The sequence below is a fragment of the Chiloscyllium plagiosum genome, chromosome 3 (assembly GCF_004010195.1).
Source record: "Chiloscyllium plagiosum isolate BGI_BamShark_2017 chromosome 3, ASM401019v2, whole genome shotgun sequence".
Classification (NCBI taxonomy): Eukaryota; Metazoa; Chordata; class Chondrichthyes; order Orectolobiformes; family Hemiscylliidae; genus Chiloscyllium; species Chiloscyllium plagiosum.
The window spans coordinates 66,845,179-66,867,301 of record NC_057712.1 but is presented as its reverse complement, the minus strand read 5'-3'; the positions used below and the strand labels follow the sequence as shown (position 1 = coordinate 66,867,301).

The window sequence follows — 22,123 nt, the reverse complement described above, 5'->3', positions numbered from 1 at the left end:
CAGGGTTGGAGGATCTGAGCTACAGGGAGAGGTTGAACAGGCTGGGGCTGTTTTCCCTGGAGCGTCGGAGACTGAGGGGTGACCTTATAGAGGTTTACAAAATAATGAGGGGCATGGATAGGATAAATTGACAAAGACCTTTCTCTGGGGTCGGGGAATTCAGAACTAGAGGGCATAGGTTTAGGGTGAGAGGGGCAAGAGACCTCAGGGGCAATTTTTTCACGCAGAGGGTGGTGTGTTTGTGGAATGAGCTGCCAGAGGATGTGGTGGAGGCTGGTACAATTGCAACATTTAAGAGGCATTTGGATGGGTATATGAATAGGAAGGTTTGGAGGGATATGGGCTGGGTGCTGGCAGGTGGGACTAGATTGGGTTGGGAAATCTGGTGGCATGGACGGGTTGGACCAAAGGGTCTGTTTCCATGCTGTACATCTCTATGACTCTATGACTGCTATCTGCAATTTCCACCATCTCTAGCAGGATGCCATGACCAACCACATCTTTTCATCCCCTCCACTCTCAGCATTCTGCAGTAGCTGTTCATTCCGTGACACTATGGCCCACTTCTCCCATATCATTCCTAACACTTCCACACAATCCCTCCCCCCCCCCCACCCCCGGCACCTTCCCATTCAAATGCAGAAAGTGCAACACTTGCTCATTCATCTTCTCCCCCTCATTGTCTAAGACCCCACTCACACCTTCCAGGTGAAGCAGTGTTTTATCTCTGTTCAATCTATTGTATTCACTGTTCATAATGCATTTTCATTTACATTGGTGAGACCAAACAGGGTGACCACTTTGCAAAACACCTCTCTTCCTGTCTGTAGGAATGCTCCCAACCTTCCAGTTGCTTTCCATTTGAATAAACCACCTTATTCTCCAGCTAGCATTTCTGTCCCAGGATTGCTGCAATGTTTCAATGAAACACAACACTAGCAAGAGAAATGACATCTCATTTTCTGTGGAGGCACTTTTTTTAGCCTCCAGGTATTTAATTCCACAGCTTCACAGCCTGATCTCATTGACAGTTCCTCCATTTTTATCTCCACAAGCTTCCCTTCTCAGACATTTCTGGTTTATATCTTATTTACTTTGCTCTCAGCTGACTTAACTCATCTTCACCCTCCCATACCTTAATTTGTACCTATTTTACATTTCTATTTCTGACCCCTTTCAGTTCTAAAGAAGAGTCACATTGGACTCGAAACACTATTTGTGTCTCTACGAATGCTGGCAGACCTGTTAAGTTTCTTCAGCTTTTCATGAGTTTGTTTAAAATTCTCATTTTTAAACTTCCTTAAGACCGTGCCTGTATTACTGTAACCCCCCCAGCCTTTCAAATCTCTGAAATTTCTGCCTATTTCCTAATCAGGCCTGAAAGTGTAAATCCTCGGTTACTGCAGAACCACACCTTGTACAACAGCCCCAGCCTTTGATGGTACTTGTGAACTCTTCCTCAACTTGCACCTTGATAATTTACAAAGATTTTTGAAGATCAATATTTCTATCTTGCTCCACCATTTAATCCTTTACATTTTCTAAAAAGTACTTCATTGTAAGAAACAGAGAGCAATTGTGATGTAAACATAATGAATTTAACTTTGCCTGTCTTGCTTTATTTTCATTGATAGATTAACATACATTTCAGCTCCTGAAGCACAATTTGGTGTCAGCTGGGGCAGTGCAGTAGAATTTATTGCTGCTGCTCATTTTCCCACAAACTTTAATCAAACTAATGTCTTCCAAGTGTACCTTCCTCAGCGAATGCTATTGGCACACGATAAAGCACCATCTATTCCTGACCTGAGTAAAAAGGAAAACTGGGCCTTGGTTGCACTTGACATCCTATATGAAGGAAACAAAATGACAGGTAGGTGATCCAGTTTTGCTGTGCTCAAAGCAACATTAAATATATTTTCCTTTACTGAACTTTTTTGTGAATACATCTTGTACAAACAGATGTAAGTTAGTATAGGCTGCGTCAAATTTTGTTAAAATACATGAATATGTTTCAGGAGAAATAACAGTAGATAATCTGATTAAAATGGTTCAATGATTTTTTAAAGCTGTAAATGAAGCACCAATCCTAATATGCATTTAGAACTGAAAGTCAGAAAATCCCTGCTGCAGACAACGTAAAACAATGTAATTGATCTGAAGATCTGAATGAATTGCTGAAAGTTGCTTGGTGTATTGAGAAATCGGACTCACTAGTGACACATAGACTTAGTCTTTTCATTGTGCAGAATGAAAAATCATCGTTATTAATACATTTATTGAAAAATTTTAAATAATTCTTTATAACATTTTTGTAACTATTGCTTGACCAGACAGAATACAGCCAAGCGTGGATGGTCCTAATGATTTAATATTCCACCATTTTTTAAAAAATCTATATGAAAATGAAGTTACATTCTAGAAAATGACAGTTTTAAGAAGAAACATAAGAGATTACATCTTTAAAGCACTGGTAAAGAATAATAAGGCAGTTCTTTTCTCCTCCATTTTCATTTCAGGCAATCTAGTGATTTGTGAAATATCAACTCTTCTCCCAGGTTCAGACACTGTTTTAAGTTTGCAATCTGCAGTCTTTGTTCAAGAAACGTTGTATAATTGACTTTACACAAAGTCCAAAATGATATTTTGTTTATTTTATATGTTGATAGAGAAAAACATTACAATCACATTTTCAAAAAATAATAATTTGAATAAATAATAAAGAATAAATAACAATTTGTTTCTTGGACAAATTAGATCCTCAAAATCATTGTGAAAGTTATGCAGCTGAAACTTCAAATGGCTTCTTCTAGTGTTGTAGTGCCCCTCAGTGGTCATTTGAATCGGAATAAAGAAATGAAGCTGGCTTCTAAATGAACTTGCTGCTTTTCAGTACTCAATTGTTCCTTTCTTCTTATGTTCACAACATCTTAAAAACTATCAAAATGCTGAATAACTATGTTTGATTCATTGTCATATTTGATCCATATCAACTAAACATAGCATGGAAAGAGCTCCTTTGGCCCACTAAGTTCATTCTGATCATCAAGTAGTCCCATTTTCCAGCACTGGACCTGTGGCCCTGCATGCTGTGATGTGTCAAGTGCTCATCTGAACACTTCTCAAATTTTTGTGCATGTTCTTGCCGCTATAATCCTTACAGAAACCACCAACTATCTGGGTGAAAAACCTCAAATCCCCTCTAAACTCCTTGCCCATTCTCTTAAAATTCTGTCCCTGCTTATTGACCCCTTTAATAACAGGAAAAGTTTCTAAGTACACCTGTCATAATTTTGTACACCTTAATCAGGTCCCCTCTCAGCCTTCTCTACTCTAAGGAAAACAACACGAGCCTATAGATTGCTCTGGCCCAGACAATCTCCTGGTGAATCTCCTCTACATCCTCTCGAGTGCAGTCGCATCCTTCTGATTGTGTGATGACCAGAATTGTATACAGATGCCACTGTGTACTTGCATATTATAAAGTGCCTAGCACCAAAATGTTTTCAAAAGGAGAGAGAAAAATCAACTTACTCATTAACTAGCAATTAGCCTTCTACTTTATATTGATGTAACTACCATCAGTTTTTACAAGTACTGTTCAGCTTCCTATTGGGATTAGCTGCTGCTCTGACTAGTTCACTATCTCACATTTACTCCCGCTGGTTTTATGGCCTCGAATTCTGCTCTTTCTGCTTTGTCACAGGGCCTGGTCTTCACAATGATGCTGACTGCCCATCTTGGAGCCTCTTCTCCCAAATCTTTTAATTACAGGAAGCACTGTTTAATGTTGTGCTTTACTTCACACATACCATCCTCTATTACCTTTGAATTAATTCAGGACAGTTGTTAACAAAGAATCCAAAACACATTTTAATTCATGTTATACTTATTACAACATACTAAAGAACACAATCAATTCTTCCAATTAAACTCGTAGAGATATTTTTGTGTTCCTTCATTCAACTGAATCAACATCAGTGCCGAGAATGGATCAATTTTTTACTTTGCATATTTGTGATACGTATTCATTCTTAGTTCTTTGAGATCCACAGCGTTTGCATTCTGACAGCTTACATTAAAAATTCAGTTTTATGACAGGACCAATTTTCACCCATTTAGCATCAACTGCAAAATGAAAATGTATCTACTCCTCAAACATTAACTTCCAATGTACACAAATTACTTACAGTACAGTAGGACTCCTTACAGTTGAGTTTTACACAACATTATAATAACTTGTTAGAATGTTTTGTCGGTTTTATTTCTGGAGCCATCAACACCCAATCTCTTTCTGAAATAGTTGACAACACATATTTACCAATGCATTTGATCCTTTAGTTCCAAATTCAGAAGAGTACCAACTACTGAAACTACGTGATTTTTGAAAATTCTTCTAGCAGTATCTTTATAGTCTCTCAGCAAATGCCAGGCTAAATTATGATCATATGAATTAGGAGCAGGAGTAGGCCAATTGGCCCCTGAAGCCTACTCCACCATTTTAAGAGTTGGTAGCTGCTTTCCTATACACCACTGTAACCTTTGAATCATTTATCAGTCAAGGAGCTATCTGACTCAGTATTAAAAATATCAAAATGATCCTGTTTCCACTGTTCTCTTGGCAAGGGAATTCCACAGACAAACAACTGGCCGACAGAGAAAAAAAAACCCATCTCCATCTTAAAAGAAGACCTCCAATTTATCAGCTGCATTCCCTTTTTATTAGTGTCTATTATAAGTGGATATATTCTTTCAGTATTCAAACTATCCATACTCTTCAGGATCATCCATATTTTAATTGTGGGTGTTTCTGCAATTCAGTCAGTCACACTCAGGGCTGAGATGAAAATTAATTTGCAAAGAATGCTTAGAAGTGACAAAGAGGAAAGAGTTTCATGAAGTCCTACAATTAGAGCAATATTTCAATGAGGCACTATATAGATTTCTTTCTGTTGGGTAAAACTAATGACTATCTTTAGATGATATTGTACTGCTTGATATGTAATTAACATTTATATTAAACTATTATTTTTGTCTTAGTAAGATTGCATTTCATTGCTTTCTTTATATAAAATTAAGTTTTAAAAGTTAAACATGTTCTTTCTATTCAGATGGCAGATTATTGAAGTTCTGGAGGAGAGCAATGTGCTCAGAAGGAGGGAGAGAGGAAGGTCGAAATTTGTTGGAAAATATTGTTTCAAACCCTGACCTCATTTTACCTGGAATACGTAAAATTCTTGTGGAGTTTATTAAGAATTATAACTGTTCTATAACTGATGCTTAAGCTTGTTTGATTCTTTGTGGAGATGAAACTTGCAATAAAGAGCAAATATGTTATAACAGAATTTTTTTGCAATCAGGATTTCAAAATATTTAATTGACAAGAAACTTTTACTCAAACCTAAAATTAAAGAGAAACCTCTCAGGCTAATTCTTCAATGAACTCAAATGACACCCAGACCTCAGTGACTTTGCCTTAATTGCAATAGGGTTGTGTCATATGCCACGCTTAACAGTATTGGCTGCACCCTTTAAGAAAGGAAAAAGTGTATATGATAAAGCTGCTTTAAAGGGATCAACAACTTTTGGGCAGGAAATTGGGGTAGAATTTCTATTCACAGACCATCTAATGAGGAGTGTTAATTAGTGGTCAAATCTGTATCCCTTGTAAATACATTGTTAATTAGTGCTGCTGTGCTGTGCTATCATGGCAGCAATATCCCATGAACAGGCAGCAGGTTGGCATTGTGGTATTAAGCGGTAGGTGGGAGAATAGGAAAGACAGCTTGGTGTGTAAAAGGGTCTAACAGGAATAGGAAGAGAGCACTAGATATTCTCTTTCTCCCAAGTGAAATGGTATAGGTACCTGGTTAGAGTATGGAGGGTTCCTACTGTGTGACAGTGAACCAGGTATTTAGGGCCAAGGGCAATCATCTCAGGAAGGGTTAAAAAGGATTTGATTGTTATTTTTCCTCATTTGCATTTCTATAAACAATAATCACAAAAGGATGGGATGAGGAGCTTGGTGTTAAACATGGCCTTCATAAAATGAGATGGCCTGGTTTTGATCACCTGGCTCAGTGTTTCAGAGACATTTTGCGGGTTTTCTTTCCCTTTCTTAGTCTTTGATTTTTCAGTTTTGTTTGCCTATCCCAGGAGATCCATGGCCACCAGGGCAGAGAGGAAATTATTCATGATGATCACCAGCATCAGTGTGAAACAGACTTGACAGTCTTTTCCTGCCCTTGAGATTTGCATGTCTTTAAGTCTCGAAGATTAACAACTTTCTGCAGCAAGGGCAGTTGCAGGCCAACCCTTCTTTTATCCAGAGGACAAGAAACAGACCTTTGCTGCCAATGGAAACCAATCCTTTTTAAGGCAGACAACACTAATTCTGTTTTGAGGACAATGTGAGGATTACCTCAGTATTCCATCAAATAAGGATTTACACCTTATGTCATTCCTCTGAGTTGAACCAGCGGCTGGGGCTTGGGTAACTTCAGTTCACAAGCCGCTGTTTTTATGTGTGAGCAACCTCTGGCCAACAAGCTAGTACAAGAAATTTGGGTTCAGAGATCTCAGATGTTCATTTGCACTAACCTTAACTATTGGGCTCACTTCAGGTAGTATTCTAAACAGTTTTAGAGTCATAGAGATGTACAGCACAGAAACAGATCCTTCGGTCCAACGCGTCCATGCCAACCAGATATCCCAACCTAATCTAGTCCCATTTTCCAGCACTTGGCCCATATCCCTCCAAACCCTTCCTATTCATATACCCATCCAGATGCCTTTTAAATGTTGCTAGCCTCCACCACTTCCTCTGGCAGCTCATTCCATATACGCACCACCCTCTGCGTGAAAAGGTTGCCCCTTAGGTCCCTTTTATATCTTTGCCCTCTCACCCTAAACCTATGCCCTCTAGTTCTGGACTCCCCGACCTCAGGGAAAAAACTTTGTCTATTTACCCTATCCATGCCCCTCAGGATTTTATAAACCTCTATAAGGTCACCCTTCAGCTTCCGACGCTCCAGGGAAAACAATGCCAGCCTATTCAGCCTTCCCTATAACTCAGATCCTCCAACCCTGGCAACATTCTTTGTAAATCTTTTCTGAATCCTTTCAAGTTTCACAACGTCCTTCTGATAGGAAGGAAACCAGAATTGCACACAATATTCCAAAAGTGGCCTAACCAACTTCCTGTACAGCTGCAACATGACTTCCCAACTCCTATACTCAATGATCTGACAACACAGGAAAGCAAACCAAATGCCTTCTTCACTATCCTATCTACCTGTGACTCCGCTTTCAAGAGCTATGAACTTGCACTCTAAGGTCTCTCTGTTCAGCAAAACTCCTTAGCATGTTACCATTAAGTGTATAAGTCCTTCCAAGATTTGTTTTCCCAAAATGCAGCACCTCACATTTATCTAAATTAAACTCCATCTGCCACTCCTCAGCCCATTCGCCCATCTATTAAGGAAATGGCTGCATTTGGTCTGGCACACACTGCAGAGGGCACATTTCCCACATATTAGAGCTGCAGTTCTTGTTTTAATGATATAGCACACATACCAATCTGTTTGATATACTATGTGTCATCTCCAACAATTGGCTTTATATAAAGCCACTGCATTTATTATGTTTAATATTCAACTATAGCCTTTAATTAATGCTTGGAACCTCAATGCAGATCCTTACCATAGGGAACCCAGGTGTAGGAGAAAGTGACCAGGAAATCAACCACCTTCACTCTCAGGTTCACCTGTGCAGAACCCAGGGTGGTTATAAACAGGGCATATTGAGGGAAGTAACAGCAGCAGCAAGACACTCTCTTCGTCCTCCTAGCTGTCTTCAGTGTAGAGTATGGGAAATTATACTTTTACTCTGACTATAGTGAACATGTATCAAAGGAGCCATGTCATCGTGTTGTCAGATCACATGAAGTTGGAGCCTTGGTCTGCAGGATCTATGTAAGATATCCTTTCTTTATCATCCTCTGATATAGTTACATGCACAAAAATCTGTTTCTTTTCATTCACTCGAATGTAAATCTCACATTATTTTACCCAGAACCCAAACAGCAACAGAGTAGCCCAGCAGCAGTTGCCTGTTTATTGACATGGCTTGAGTGTGCAAATACACATTTGGTCACAAGCTGTCATAATGGAAATGCACTTTATCTTGATCACACAGTTCCCTGCTCCTCTGTAGAGGGCGCTGCAGTACAAAACTCTCAAAATCTATGGGAATGATATAAAGGTTCCAGAAACAAGTGGTTCGACTCAGCAGTCCCTATCTGCATTTATTGTTTATTCAAGCTTTCCTCAACTAGCTATATTAACCTAACACTTTATTTCTTTCTCCCTCAAATGATTATCTAGTTTCTCCATTAATGTGCCTATACCATTCATGCCAACTACTGCCTGTTCTCAGAACATGCTGGGTAGACATTTCTTCATAAATTCCTATTTGTTTAATTAGTAAATAATTTACATTGATACTTCGAGCTTCTTCAAAAGTGGAAACACCCACATTGTATCATAATTTTATTGACATCTCTGCCCCTCAGCGTCTTTTCATGGGAAAACAAATCAAAGCTATTAATTTTTTTTTGAAAAATGTATTTTGTTCATAACATTTATAAAGATACATTACATAACTTTTCAAATTTAACATTCAATAAAGTGCAATGCAGATTATTTTCCTTCAATACAGTGCAAAAGCACCTCACTTGCCATTACAGATTATATTTACACCGCATATTTACATTTCATGTTCAGTATTCTTTGGTGCATACTCTCTGTTTGAAGTGTTACATTTATGCAGGTGTACTCTTGGATTGCTGTGGGCATCTGGCCTTGACCTCTGCTGTAACCTGCTTTCACTTTGGTTTGTAGCGGACACTAACCACACTGCACGAGGTCCCCACTTTACATTGTTGCGCTGATGTTTTGACTTAATATTATTTTGTTTTCAGGACCTATTTCTACAAATAAAATTTCCACTTGTTTTAGTATCATTTCAGTTATTGTCCATGTTACACTTTATCATAATGTATGACGTATACACATCATTGCATGTCATGTCCCTATGCAGCCAGCCCCCTACCTTATCCCTGGAACCCCACATTTCCCATGGCTCATCTACCTAGCCTATATATCCCTGGACACATTGGACAATTTAGCAAGGCCAATCCGCCGAAACTGGACTGTGGGAGGAAATCAGAGAACCCAGAGGAAATCCACGCAGACACAGGAGAACATGCAAACCCCACAGAGACAGTCCCCTGAGGATGGAATCGAACTCTGTCCCTGGCACTGAGAGGCAGCAGTGCTAACCATTGAGCCACCTTGCTGCTCGTCATCACATGTTCACTATCCTTAATTATGCATCATTGTACATCAGAGTCATGACAGTAATATTAATCCTGATGGGAGAAAGTTGTTTGCAATCAAAGCAATGTTGATGTTGTAAAACAAAAATTTTGATGGGAAAGACCTGTACAGTATCCAAAGGTTTTTATTTGCAAACGAGAAACCAAGGCTGTTCCTCTCTGTATTAAGTTCATTGATGCAAACTTCTGGAGTTTCAAAAATGCCTGCTGTGGGTGAGACACAGGAGGCATACAGGTTTATGGGTTATTTGCTTCTGTACACAGGTACGGTAAAATTGTTTTTCCTTTACTCAATTTATTGCATTGTTACCCGTGACCTGAGGAACACTCAGGATATGGATTGTAGTTCCTCTGTGTGTCATCTTACTCAAGTACTGGGGGTCAGTTACTCAGTTGGCTGGATGGCAGGCTTACAATGCAGCATGATATCAACAGTATGAGTTCAATTCCTGCATCGACTATCAAGGACTCTCCTTCTCAACCTCTACCCTCGCCTGAGGCATGGTGCCTCTCAGGTTAAATCATCATCTTTCTCTCTTTCTGAGAGAGTAGCCCAAGGACTGTTAAGGCTACAGAGACTTTACCAACTGCCTCACTACCTCGTGTGAGTTGCCTCCTGCAAGCACGAAGGCAAAATGCCAGTGATGGGGTATTTTGATAATTGACCTGCTATAACTGAATAGCTGGAAGCATGCAGAGCTATGGCAGGTGGGTTCTGTGGTTGACCTGTATGATTGATATGTGAAGGTGAGATGTAGTGTCAGAATATACAAGCTAAGTGTTGACTATCAGGAACTGCTGAATGAATTTCCCAAAGACAGGAATTATGTCAACAGTGTGTGTGTCACAGGTTTAGCCTCACACCTTCCTATGATAGATTAAATGTTCTAATACATTTGCTACCATGAATATTCATTAGTGTAATAAATTAGGCTTTTAATTTTTATTTTGTTAAATTAGGTTCTACCTCGAAGTTAATAGCATTGACACATCAGTATCTCATGCAACCCAGTTCACCACTCAAATTTGTGCTGTTGTTTCTGAGATGAGCAGTTGTCTATATTGAACTCTGTGGCACAAGAGGCGTTTGGGGGTGGAGGGGATGGAATGTGTGACAAGTTTGGCATTTAGTTCAGAGTAGGCAAACGAGACAAGGGATGGAGGACAGAGGAATGTGTTCAGGTGCTGGCAGGAGGATGGAAGGCCCAGGTGTGGTGGTTGTATGTGGGGTGAGTACTTCCAGGCAGAGACGGTGAATGAGAGACCTAATTGGTGAGTCTGGTGCTGTCAATGTAAGGGCTGTTTGGTTCCCTTTGAGGGCACTTTGTGGTAGATGGAACAATCATGGGGGGGGGGGGGGGGGGGGGAGTTGGATCCAGCAGTGAGGAAATCCAGCATTGGGTATTCATAGTTCTCATAACACAACAGAAGGACATTTGATGTGCAGTTCTGGGTGTGAAAAGAATCGTCAGACTCCCTGATCATTATTTCTATGGAAGAAAACCATGGGCATGCATTCCCTCATCCCTATGTCTACCCTCTTTAACACTTTGCAACTATCAGTCTCATTCACTCAATATTCCTGCATCAATGTGAGCCGCAAAGGATGAGAGGAAGAAGAGCTCTTGTCTATTAACAACAGAGTGCAATGGCAACAGCAGGTATCACTAGAAGAGGAGGTAGAGCTGGATGCAGTCATCCAGGATAGATCTTTTCTAAGAAGGACATAGTCCTGTCAACACATCCTGAGGACAAGAACCAACTATCTCCAGAGATGTCAAAGAGTTGATGCCATCGATGACTGATTAGGTCCTGGGAGTATTAACCGAGCAATGTCAGATTGTCCATTAAGACCTGCTGCCTCACGAATTTGGGAGAACCCCATGCTGGTATCTCGTAAGATTACTGTGTAGCTTAATTCTTACCCACAGCTGTGGTATGCAGGTGACTTCTCACAGACTGTCATACATTGGCATATAACGGAGGTGACCAATGCTCTATTTTGTTGCGTCACATGCATCATCCATGTTTCCATTGAGGAAGACAGTTGGCAGCAGTATCAGCCACGTTCAGTGCTAGCGCTTGGTTCCATGAGTGAAAGAGGTTATCAACTGCATTCCTGTGGCCCTTAAGAGCTTCTCAGAAACAACAAGTGTTTTTGTGATTCACAAAGGCTTTCACTCCTTGGATATCGAACTGGCATGCAACTACAGGCTTAGAATATTGCAGGTATGCGCTCATCCCCAAGGGAGCTGTTGTAATACATGCATCTTTGCTCACCTCCAGCTCTCAGAGATTTCCAAAGCTGCAGGCCAGTGACAATGATGAGGGCTGTCTCCCCTACACTGACTCCAGTGAGACGGACAAATGCTGCAGGTGAGCACATGTATCCACCAGAGCCATTGTTGAGCACATTAACCTTTTAGAAAAGGGCTTCTTGTGCTTTGGCTAGTCTGAAAGAACTTTGTCATAAGCAGTCGAGAGGATGTCATGAATAAATTTGACTGTGGCATGGACACATAGTACAAGGAACATCAACACTCCTCAGATGACAATCATTTTTGGGGCTTGAGGAGGAGGTATTGAATACAAATGAACCTTCATTGGAAGCCAGGACAATCTGATCTATAAAGGTTCAACCAATAAAGTATCCCACCATAAGATCTCCATTGTAACCCTGCAATGGATAGGGGTCAGGTCAAGCTACCACAGAAACAAGATTTTACTTAAACCTTCAGGAATTGTTGAGGTTTGGAAGCTGCTATACATCTTTCCCTGCGACAGCAAAACACTTGAGTTCTCTCTCTGAGTTTTCTCTTGATGTTCTTTCCTCTGGGACTGGAAAATTGCATGTGAGACAATTTATTTTTACTGAATTTGCTTTTGCCAAAAATGTGTTTATGGAATGTTACTATATTGGAACAGTTGCTGTTTACTAGTTAAATAATCTACTATTCCGTTAAGTTTTCCAGTAGAGCTGTTGTTCCAATTCTTATTTCTTTTGTTTGTATTTTTATTGTAGGTGTAAGAACAAAGGGTGTTTTGCTTCAAGCCTGGTAGTTTGACAAATTGAATTACACATGGAACACAATGCGTTATACTTGCCTTTAGAAACAAGAAAAAGTTGGGGTCTAGGCTATCTTCTTAATATATTTTGAAGGGTTTGGTCTGGTCTGCTTGTCTCGCATGATAAAGTGCACAATTAGTGACGCATCAAGTGATATTGTCTGTTTTCATACCCAGTACACACGTGGACTGGTTAGTCACAAATCACATCCAAGCACCCAATAAAACCAAATTTCCAAATGCTTTGGCATCAATTGCATGTGGGAATAAGGATAATCACATGTAAACACTCTTCTGGTGCAGCTACGCACTCACACCAACACATTACTGATGACCCCAGGAGAGATTCTTGTTGGGAAGTGCGATATTTGTACTTAGTGGTACTTAATGGTCCTCAGAGATCATTATCCAGGCCACAATAGCCAGCTGGGAGAACTTTCTGATACAATCAAAGAGCAGCTTTCCCTGATTCCCTGTAGGAAGTTCTGTAAAAGACATCTCTGAACCATGGGACAGCTCAATGTAAATGCTTGACATATGATTGGGAATCTCCGCGCGGAAAAATCTTTTCATCTGCAGTGTCCTAGCAGTGATGCACAACCTTCCTACAGCAGCAGGATCATTAATAGCCCACTCATAGCTGCTGCATTGTCAGCTAATGGCAGCTTTCTCCTGCGAAAAGCTTCCCCTCCACAGAAATCCATGTGTTTGAAACAGCAATTATTTCCCATGCAAACTGCTAACCCTTCCCAGAGTCATACAGCATAGAAACAGATTCTTTGGTCCAACTAGTCAATGCTGAACATAATCCCAAATTGGTCCCACCTACTTGTTCCTGGCTCTTTTCCCTCCAAGACTTCCCTGTTCACATACTTAGCTAAAATTGTCTTTTAAATGTTGTAGTTGTGCCCAAATCCATCACTTCCTTAGGAAGATCATCCCACATGCAAACCTCTGTGTAAAAAAAGTTGCCTGTCTTTTTTAAACCTCTTTCCTCTTACCTTAAAAATATGCCCTAGCCTTGAAATATCCCAACCTAGGGAAAAGACACCTACCTTTCACCTTATCTTTGCCCCTCATTAGTTTATAAACAGCTATAATGTAATCTCTCAACCTCCTATGTTCCAATGAAAAAAGTCCCAGCCTTTCTTGATGATTCAAACCTTCCATACTTGGCAACATCCTGGTAAATCGCTTCTGATCCCTCCCTTGCTTAATAATATCTCACCTATAATTTTAATTGTAATCATGCAGAAAATGGGAAAGGACAGAAGGTCAGACATAGTGCACACTTCCAGTTGTACTGTTGAGAATGACATGCCACTGACACTACTCAGCATGACCACATGTATGAGTGATATCATTTAAAAAATACTTAACTTTTATCCCTGCAGCCAGGTTTGTGGAGCCATGCTCTGTGTTCTGATCCTCACATATGCAGGGATTGTTCTTGAAGATTTCCTGCACTTACTAAACCCACCCCAGCACCACCACCTCACCCTGATCCCTCATCCTTGCCAGAAACTTGAGCTCCCTCCTGGCCTCAAGTTCTTCACGGTACACCATGAAATTGGACATTGAGTCTATTGAACAAATTCTCGGTAGTCAGACCTTGAGCATTAACAGACTTTATTACATGGCCATGGGGAAAATGTCATGCCTCACAGCGAGAGAATGTTACAGCTTATATAGTATCTTAAGCAGGGACTGATCGTTAGTCACAAAGTCATGGGGTTGTTGATGTCACCAGTCAGCACAGGTTGTGGTCACAGATGTTTCCTTATCAAGCAGGGCTGGAGGGATAACAAACACTCAGTGTTTGCACCAGATCCTGCAAGAATCAGGAAGACTAGCGACACAAGCATCAGAAATCAGGAAGGTAAGTGACACAATGAGGCATACATCGTTATGAAAGCAGAACTAGACTGGAATTCAGGGAAAACACTGATTCTCAAGTCATCACAAGGTTATCTTTTGAAAACAGCTAAGGCAGCACTTCTCTGAGCAGGCATGTCAGCAGTTATAGTTTGGTCCTGTAAAACCAGTTTATGTGACAAAATGGTTGTTAATTCTAGGGGGCCCAAATTCTCCTCCACAATCCATCCTCTTTGATCATAAGATCAAATGAGTAACTCAGAAAAGCAGGTCAGGAGGTTCCACAAATGGGGGAACATAACCAGAGCCCAGTGGGTTGTCTGCTGGTGAGAGTTCAGAATCATAAAAATAAGCCTTGAGCTCTGTAGTGGAGGATCTCGAGGGCAGAAAGGCCTGGGGCTCCATATCAGGGGAGGAGTGTTCCTTAGGGGGCATCCTGACCAACTGCATAGTCAAGGGTTTAGAGAGGGGTGCGGCTAGGGTGGCTACTGGGCATCTTATTTGCTGCATTGGCTGGTTATTATTGTCATTATAATCATTGTGTGTTGTATTGCCATTTCTTGTTTAAATACCAACTGTAACATTCGCCTCCACAGACTGTCACAGCATCATAGAATCTCTACAGTGTGGAATTCAGCCAGCTGAGTCGATACCAACCCTCCGAAGACAATCCCACACACACACACACACAATCCCCACCCCCTTACTATATCCTTGTAATCTTGCATTTCCCATGGCACATCCCTGGACACTATGGGCAATTTAGCATGACCAACCCCCTAACCTGTATGTTTTCTTTGTAATGTCACACCTTGTCGATCAAAGGAAGAAGATGCTATTATCCAGCAGCTTGCAATGTGTTTATAGTGATTGGAATGAGATTGGCAAGATGGATCTCACTGAGTAGGATATCCCTGATTGGGGCTGTTAACCTGGGCAATCAGGGAGTCCTGGCTGACCGATATAAACAAGAGTGTCAGGGATTCTCTTCACTCTAGGAGCTGGCTCTCGATAAAGGATGCCTTGGGTGAGTTATTTCAGTATTGTTGCTGCTTCCCTTTTAAAGGGACAACACTGTGATATAAGGAGACATGGTTTCTTGCTAATGCTGCTCATTCCTGTTTAAAAAATCATCGAATCATTAAATGGTTACAGAGCAGGAGAAAGTCATTCTACCTGTTGCATACAATTCTGATCTGTTACAGCAACCTAAGGAATCAGTGGGTAAACAAAATTTCCACCTGTTTCCAACTAACATGGACATACCACACATTACAATCACAGCATTCAAAGTCAGAGGGAATGCATTTTGCACTTTATGTGCCTGTTTAAAATGGTACTAGAACATCATCTGATGCCGGTAAATGGACAATCCTTTCTATTTCAGTGTTAGGCACCCTTGTGGTGCAATGGTATTCTTTCCTACTGCTGAACCAGAAGGACCAGGTTCAAGTCCCACTTGATCCAGAGGTGTCTGAACAAGTTAATTAAAAATATCCATCTCTCCTGTGAATTCTAACCGTGAGAACCCTTGGTCCAATGAGCATTGAAATAATTAAGCAATAACAATCTCATTTTGCCAAGGCAGCTCACAAATCTCAACTAAAGGTTGACTCAGCTGGTTAGGGCTCTCAATCATTTGTTTCCATATTTCAAATACATAATTTGTTTATCTGAGTTTTTTTCCCTCTTATTAGAAATTTTCCACTCAGATACTAACTGTTTCTGGGACTGTGTATTCAGGCTGCTAAAGTTTGTTGTCATTTTTCTATGCTTTTGGACAGAAGTTCAAGATTAAATATGGAGTGTATGTGCATGCTCCAGAACACTTAGGCATTGTACGTTGCTGTGACAACATGCATACTGTGACCTTGAGTTAAGGATAGTGATAGTAAATAATCAACATTTTTGACCATGTTATGAACACTCCTACTTGACCATTAGCTTCTGACTCACATGCAGAGGCTGCCCAGAATCACAAGAATTCTGGATCTGGAGTAACTGCCAAGAACTCTAACAATCTGTAACTAAAATTGCTCTGAAATAATGGTGTTTATAAATAATTCCTCTCAGTAAGTTGGATACTATTGTCTGTTATAATAAATGGGAGTATTGTCCATGTTTTATATTTATTTGACTTAGTCAAGAGCCAGTCTCCAACTGTGCTCCACTCATGCCATTTTTGTCCTAATTCTGTTGGATCTTTCTGTCACTTGCACACCTTTTTTCGGGCCCCAATACCACATACTAACTGCAGCAAATGGGCATGTAATACAAGGAAATGTTCGGCTATTTTGAGGTGCCTACATTCACTCTTATGGCCTGTGATCAAATTCCAAGTTCTATCCTTGAAGAAATATTAAAAAGGCATTTTTTCCCCTTTTAAATCTAATGCTACATTTTACATTGCATTTTCTTATGGTTACATAATTGGGTACTAAATTATATGTCTCTTATAAATGATAGGGTAGAATACAATACAATCTGTCTGACAGATCCATCAGTAGAACTTGATGCCCTCTGTGACATTCTAAGCACTGACCTCAGCCATGTGCAATATTAAGTGTTGCAGTGCTTACATGTTTACGACTTGCTCAAGGACAAAAACTGAATGTCTAGACCCCTAAGAGTCTGCATTTGCTTATACTATTTTAGAAACAGATGATATAAGAATTCTGTATAATTAAGTGGCCTAATATTTTACCATCTACATCTATAATAAACATTCACATCTCAGAAATACAGAAGCAAAAATGACAACACAAAGAAGTTCTCATTTCCATATAGCGCACTAAATAAAATTATAGGTCTCTGTAGCAGCATCAGATTGGTATGGAAGGTTTGCAATTTTGATTTTGTGTAGTAAAATTACAGTATTTTAGTTTGTCACTCTTCACCTCTCCTGCAGGCTACCATTTTTTCTGCCACTAGGCATCTGTTAATGGTGCTTCTGACTCAGAATAAAGAAATGATGGGACTTGCTATTTAGAGGAAGCAGTGGGCACATATAGTCAATGCCCACCAACCCAATTCCTTTCAGAAGACCACATATCATCGTGAGACTGAAGTAGTCAATTCTGATGGCGATCAGCTGCAATTACTTATTTTGGAGCTGTGACTACCCCAGCCAACTTTTATCTGGGAAACATAATTAATAGATGAAGCAATTGTGGGTCACATCACCCTATCAAATTAGGTCTTGAAGTTGCCCTGACCATTTAAGTGATTCCATCTCTTAGTTGGACTGAGTCAGCAGATAAGCCTGTAGATGGATGAGAGTTCTATTCCACCAACTTTCAATTAGTGGAGTGTGTCCTGTACAATTTTCCGACCATCACCTTGGATGCACCACAGGGGTTGCTCAGGGTAATGTCCTAGGCTTAATGATTTTCAATGATTTCATCAACCTTCCCTGCACTATTAGGTCACAAGTGAGGATGTTCACTGAAGAGTGCACAGTATTTAGTTGCCATAGCAACCCCTTAGGTAATCAAGCAATCCATGCCTGATTGCAGCATCCAGACTTCAGCTGTTAAGTTGCAAGTAACAAGTGCCGAGCAATGGTCATTTTCAATCTAAACATCTTCTTATGACATTCAACAGCAGAACTTCCATTGTAAATCCCAACAATAACCACTTAGTTATTGAGCAGAAGCTCAAACAAATCAATGCTGTTGCCAGAACGGGTAATCCGTTATGATTAATTTACCTCCTTGCTCATCAATACCTTTGTGACATTTACAAAACACTTGAGAAATTCAACACCATTCAGGACAAAACCATTGGCATCCAATCCACCAATTTAAACATTCACTCCCTCCTCCACTATTGCAATGTAAACCATCTACAAGATGCACTGCAACACCACTAATCCCTTTAATAATACTTTCCAAACCTGTGACTTCTACTGGCTAGAAGTACAAAAGAAGCACATGCATGGGAATACTATCGCCTACAAATCTGTCTTCGACCAAACGCAGTCCCAATTTGGATACATATTGCTATTCCTTCATTACAAGTGTGTCAAAATCCTGGTAGAATTGTGTGAGCAATTTCACCTCATGAACTGTAGAAGCTCGAGAAAATGCTTCATGTTTTCAAGACATGGAAAATAACTACTGTAATTATCAATGGCACCCATATGAATGAATGGAAAAAATGTATGGTAACAGATCATGCTATCTGAAAAGGAAGAATGTACAGGTTTATGGAGAGAACATAGATGAATGGAATTAGATGTGTTACTCATTTGGAGAGCTGGTGCAGACACAATTGTGAAAGAGCCTCTTTCCACACAATAATAATTGCCTTATTATGTGACGTTGGGTACATGAGCAATTCGTCACACTGTCGGTAGCTAATCTTTAATGTTAGGACATACTTCTTTAACCTCATCAAAGGTGGACTAAGAAAATATTTGATGAGGCCAATATTTAAGCCACTTTATTTCAGATGATGTGAATGTGCAGGTAAAGTTTTTTTCCCCTCCATCAAACCCATTTCAGTGACTTGTCACATATAAAAAAAATTCCTAACCACTTGCCTCTGTGCAGTTCTCAGCTTGTTCAAAGACTTGCCATTTGAAGATCTGACTGAATTTGCTGCACTTAACTACCAATCTGCCACTTTTAAAAAATCTCTCCCTGCTCAGTGAGATAATGATAAACTTCTCAAAGCAATAGTGACTTTTTTTTAAATCAATAATTGAAAGAGGCTAACAAACAGCTTATTACTTAGTCTATTGAGAAATATCAAAGTTTAGCTTGTTGGTATTTAAATAATCTATTATCTCGGTTTCTTCTTTACAAATCATAAGAGTACAGTTTGGTTTATATTTAAACTAACACTTAAAATTGTTTCAGTGGAACTTCCTTTAAAATTCTGAAAACTGTCAGGTACATAATTGTAGTTATCCTGAAGTGGTGAGAAAATTGCATACAGTGCATGAGCATAGGAAATGGCTGTTAAAATGATAATTGGGATCCAGCAGTGAAAATATTGCATAGGACATCTAGAGAAACTGAAAGGCTGTTACTGAAAATTAGATGAGAATTTATAAACAGATAACAGGTTATAAAATGACACACTGTCAATGAATGTGATTCACTGTGTGCACTTAATGACATTTAGCAAAAGATACAATTTAAAATTTACTTGTTCCATTTGGAAGTTGCAATGTGTCAATGCACAAGACAGAAAAATAGAATTTTTTAACCGCATATAGCATTAATTTTAAAAGCATACTCCTAAACAACAAAAGCCAAAACTATTCACTTCCTCTTCTCCTGTCATCATAACTTCTTCCAAAGTACCCATTTTACCACTCTGTCCTCACAAATCCTAGCAAGCCCTTCAGTACTCTTTGACCTTTCAACTCACTTGGTTTCATCCCAGGATTTCTTAAGTCAGTCAAGAAAGTCACGTCATATTCTTCACCTCCTGCTCCTACTTTAAGACACATTGACAAAACTTTTTGCCAGTCCTAATCTGTACATAGCAGAGCGTCAAATTGTGTTTGATAATGCTTCTGTGAAATGTATAGGATGTTTTACAACTTGATTTATAAACCTGTAAACAGTGATTTATAAATGCAAATTGTTGTTGAGTTGACAGTTGCAAAGTATCTACTTTGACAAATAATCCTTGATTACAACTATTTTACCTTAATAAAGATCCATATCAAATGATGTTAAATACAGCTAACTTTAAAGGTGATTTGAGGGGAAAATAGGGGACATACTCACTGAATGTGTTGAGCTTGAAAAGGAAGCTTGGAATGATAACAGTCTCAGCATTGACAATACCCAGTCATTGCAGAGCAGCAATTACAAAATCAAACAGAATATTGAAATATATTACCACACCAGCAGTGTATACTGCTGAAACTAAAAGCAACCTGCTGCGGATATTGAAAAGAATAGAAAATGCTTGAGAAACTCAGCAGATCCAGCAGCACCTGGGGAGAAATAAACTTTTCAAGTCCAATATGACTGTTTCAGACTGAGATCTGAATCAATTTCTTCCTCAGAGGCAATGTTGCCACCTCACAGATGAAAAAGTATGGGCATGCATCCTGCATTTTCTGGTAAGCTGCCTGATATGTTTAAAATCCATAGTTTGCAAGTTGTTGATATAAATGACCATGGTTTCAAAGGTGGTATTTGTTGATGTGGTCTCTTAATGCAAACATTAGCAAACTAAAAGAGAAACTGAATCACGTTTGTACAAAGATTAAAACTGAAAAAGAAATATTGCACATGCAGACTGAGAAGATGGAGGCTGGATGCAGGAACTGGTATAGAGAAACACAGTTGCTGTATTTGTTTCTGTTAATGCAGATAACATTACCATCAAAAATTGAGGAACTGTATAGCATGTGCCATTTTGGTGAACACAATGCTTGTGAAACCTGAGTTGTTTGTTGGGTGTTGCTGATCATCTAAATCTTCAAAGAAAAGGTGTAGGTGCAGTAAGCAGAGAACATTCACAGCTTTTAAGGTCTTTGTAGGTGAAAACAGTGCCATGTAGGCTGAGGGGCGTATCAAGCAAATCAGCGAAATCGGTATCTTCTGCTCAACAGTTAATTCATTCTTTGTATCAACCACATTTTGCCTGTTAATTCGTGGTTAATTTACATTTATTTTGGGTTAGACTGTGAGGAGAAAAGTTTTAAAAAGTAAACTCAGGCTCATTGGGTTTTTCATTTGGGGTCATTTGGGACATTGAATTCTTTGATGTTAGTAGACTCCATGGGAATCAGACCAATAATACTTAGCAAGGGTCTCAGAATGTGTTCCCATAGTGTGTAAGCACAGAGTTGTGGGAAAACCTGGCATAAAGATATCATCTGTCAGTTTAGATATCAAACTCAGTTCTGTAAAAGTTACCATGGTACCACTTGAATATGAGCACAGAGCTCTCCCAGAACAATGGCCACCTTTATCTCTGAAATAACTGGTAATTTATGTCAGTGCTGTATTTCTGCAAACTAGAGCATACAGTTGCCTGCAAAACACAAAATGATTGCACTTCATTGGTCCTGAATTATTTTGCAATGAGCTGAGGATGTGAAATGGACTATGCAAATTCTTCCTTTCTATATTTTGTATATTTTCAATTCACTTAGTTTTGTTCCATTCTTCTTTGGCTCTCACTCCATATTATCGTTTGAAATCTGCTTCTGTTTCACATTTCTCTTCAGGTTTAGTTATCTGAATCCGGTCCTGTCTTCATGCTATGCTAAAGATTGAGGGAAGGTATCTAGTGAGTTTGATTGTGAGGCAAAGAAGCTCAACTAGTCAGGGCCTGCGAATCTTATCAGATTGAGTGAATCGGTTGGAGAGACAGATAGAAGCGATGAGGAATTTGCAACAGCAAATGTATGTGATGGATGGCAGTTATAGGGAGGGGGCAAAGTCTCAGGTACAGTCACATAGATGGGTTAACTCCAGGAAGGATAAGTGAGGTAGGCACCTAGGGCAGGAGTCTTTTGTGGATATACCATTTCAAACAGGTATGCTGTTTTCGAAAATATAGGGTGTGATGGATTCTCAGGGGAACATAGCTCGAACAGCTAAGTTTCTGGTATTGAGACTGGCTCTAATGCAATGATGCGTAGGTCGGCTTCCAAGAGATCAATTGTGTTAGGGGATTCTGTAGTCAGAAGTACAGACAGACGTTTCTGTGGCCAGCAGAGAAAAAGCAGAATGGTGTGTTGTTTCCCTGGTGCCAGGATCAAGAATGTCTAAGGGTACAGAATGTTCTCACGGGGGAGAGGGGCCAGCA

The 22,123-nt window shown here is 39.7% G+C and overlaps 1 protein-coding gene across 1 annotated transcript in view; it reads left to right on the top strand.

Moving 5' to 3' along the window:
* Positions 1 to 5,284, top strand: part of leg1.1 (liver-enriched gene 1, tandem duplicate 1) — a 31,713-nt gene extending 26,429 nt beyond the window's left edge. Inside the window, exons 5-6 of the mRNA XM_043675037.1 lie at positions 1,635 to 1,873; positions 5,112 to 5,284. Of these exons, the coding sequence (XP_043530972.1) occupies positions 1,635 to 1,873; positions 5,112 to 5,284 (412 nt within the window). The remainder of the gene's footprint in view (positions 1 to 1,634; positions 1,874 to 5,111) is intronic.
* Positions 5,285 to 22,123: the final 16,839 nt, after the last annotated feature.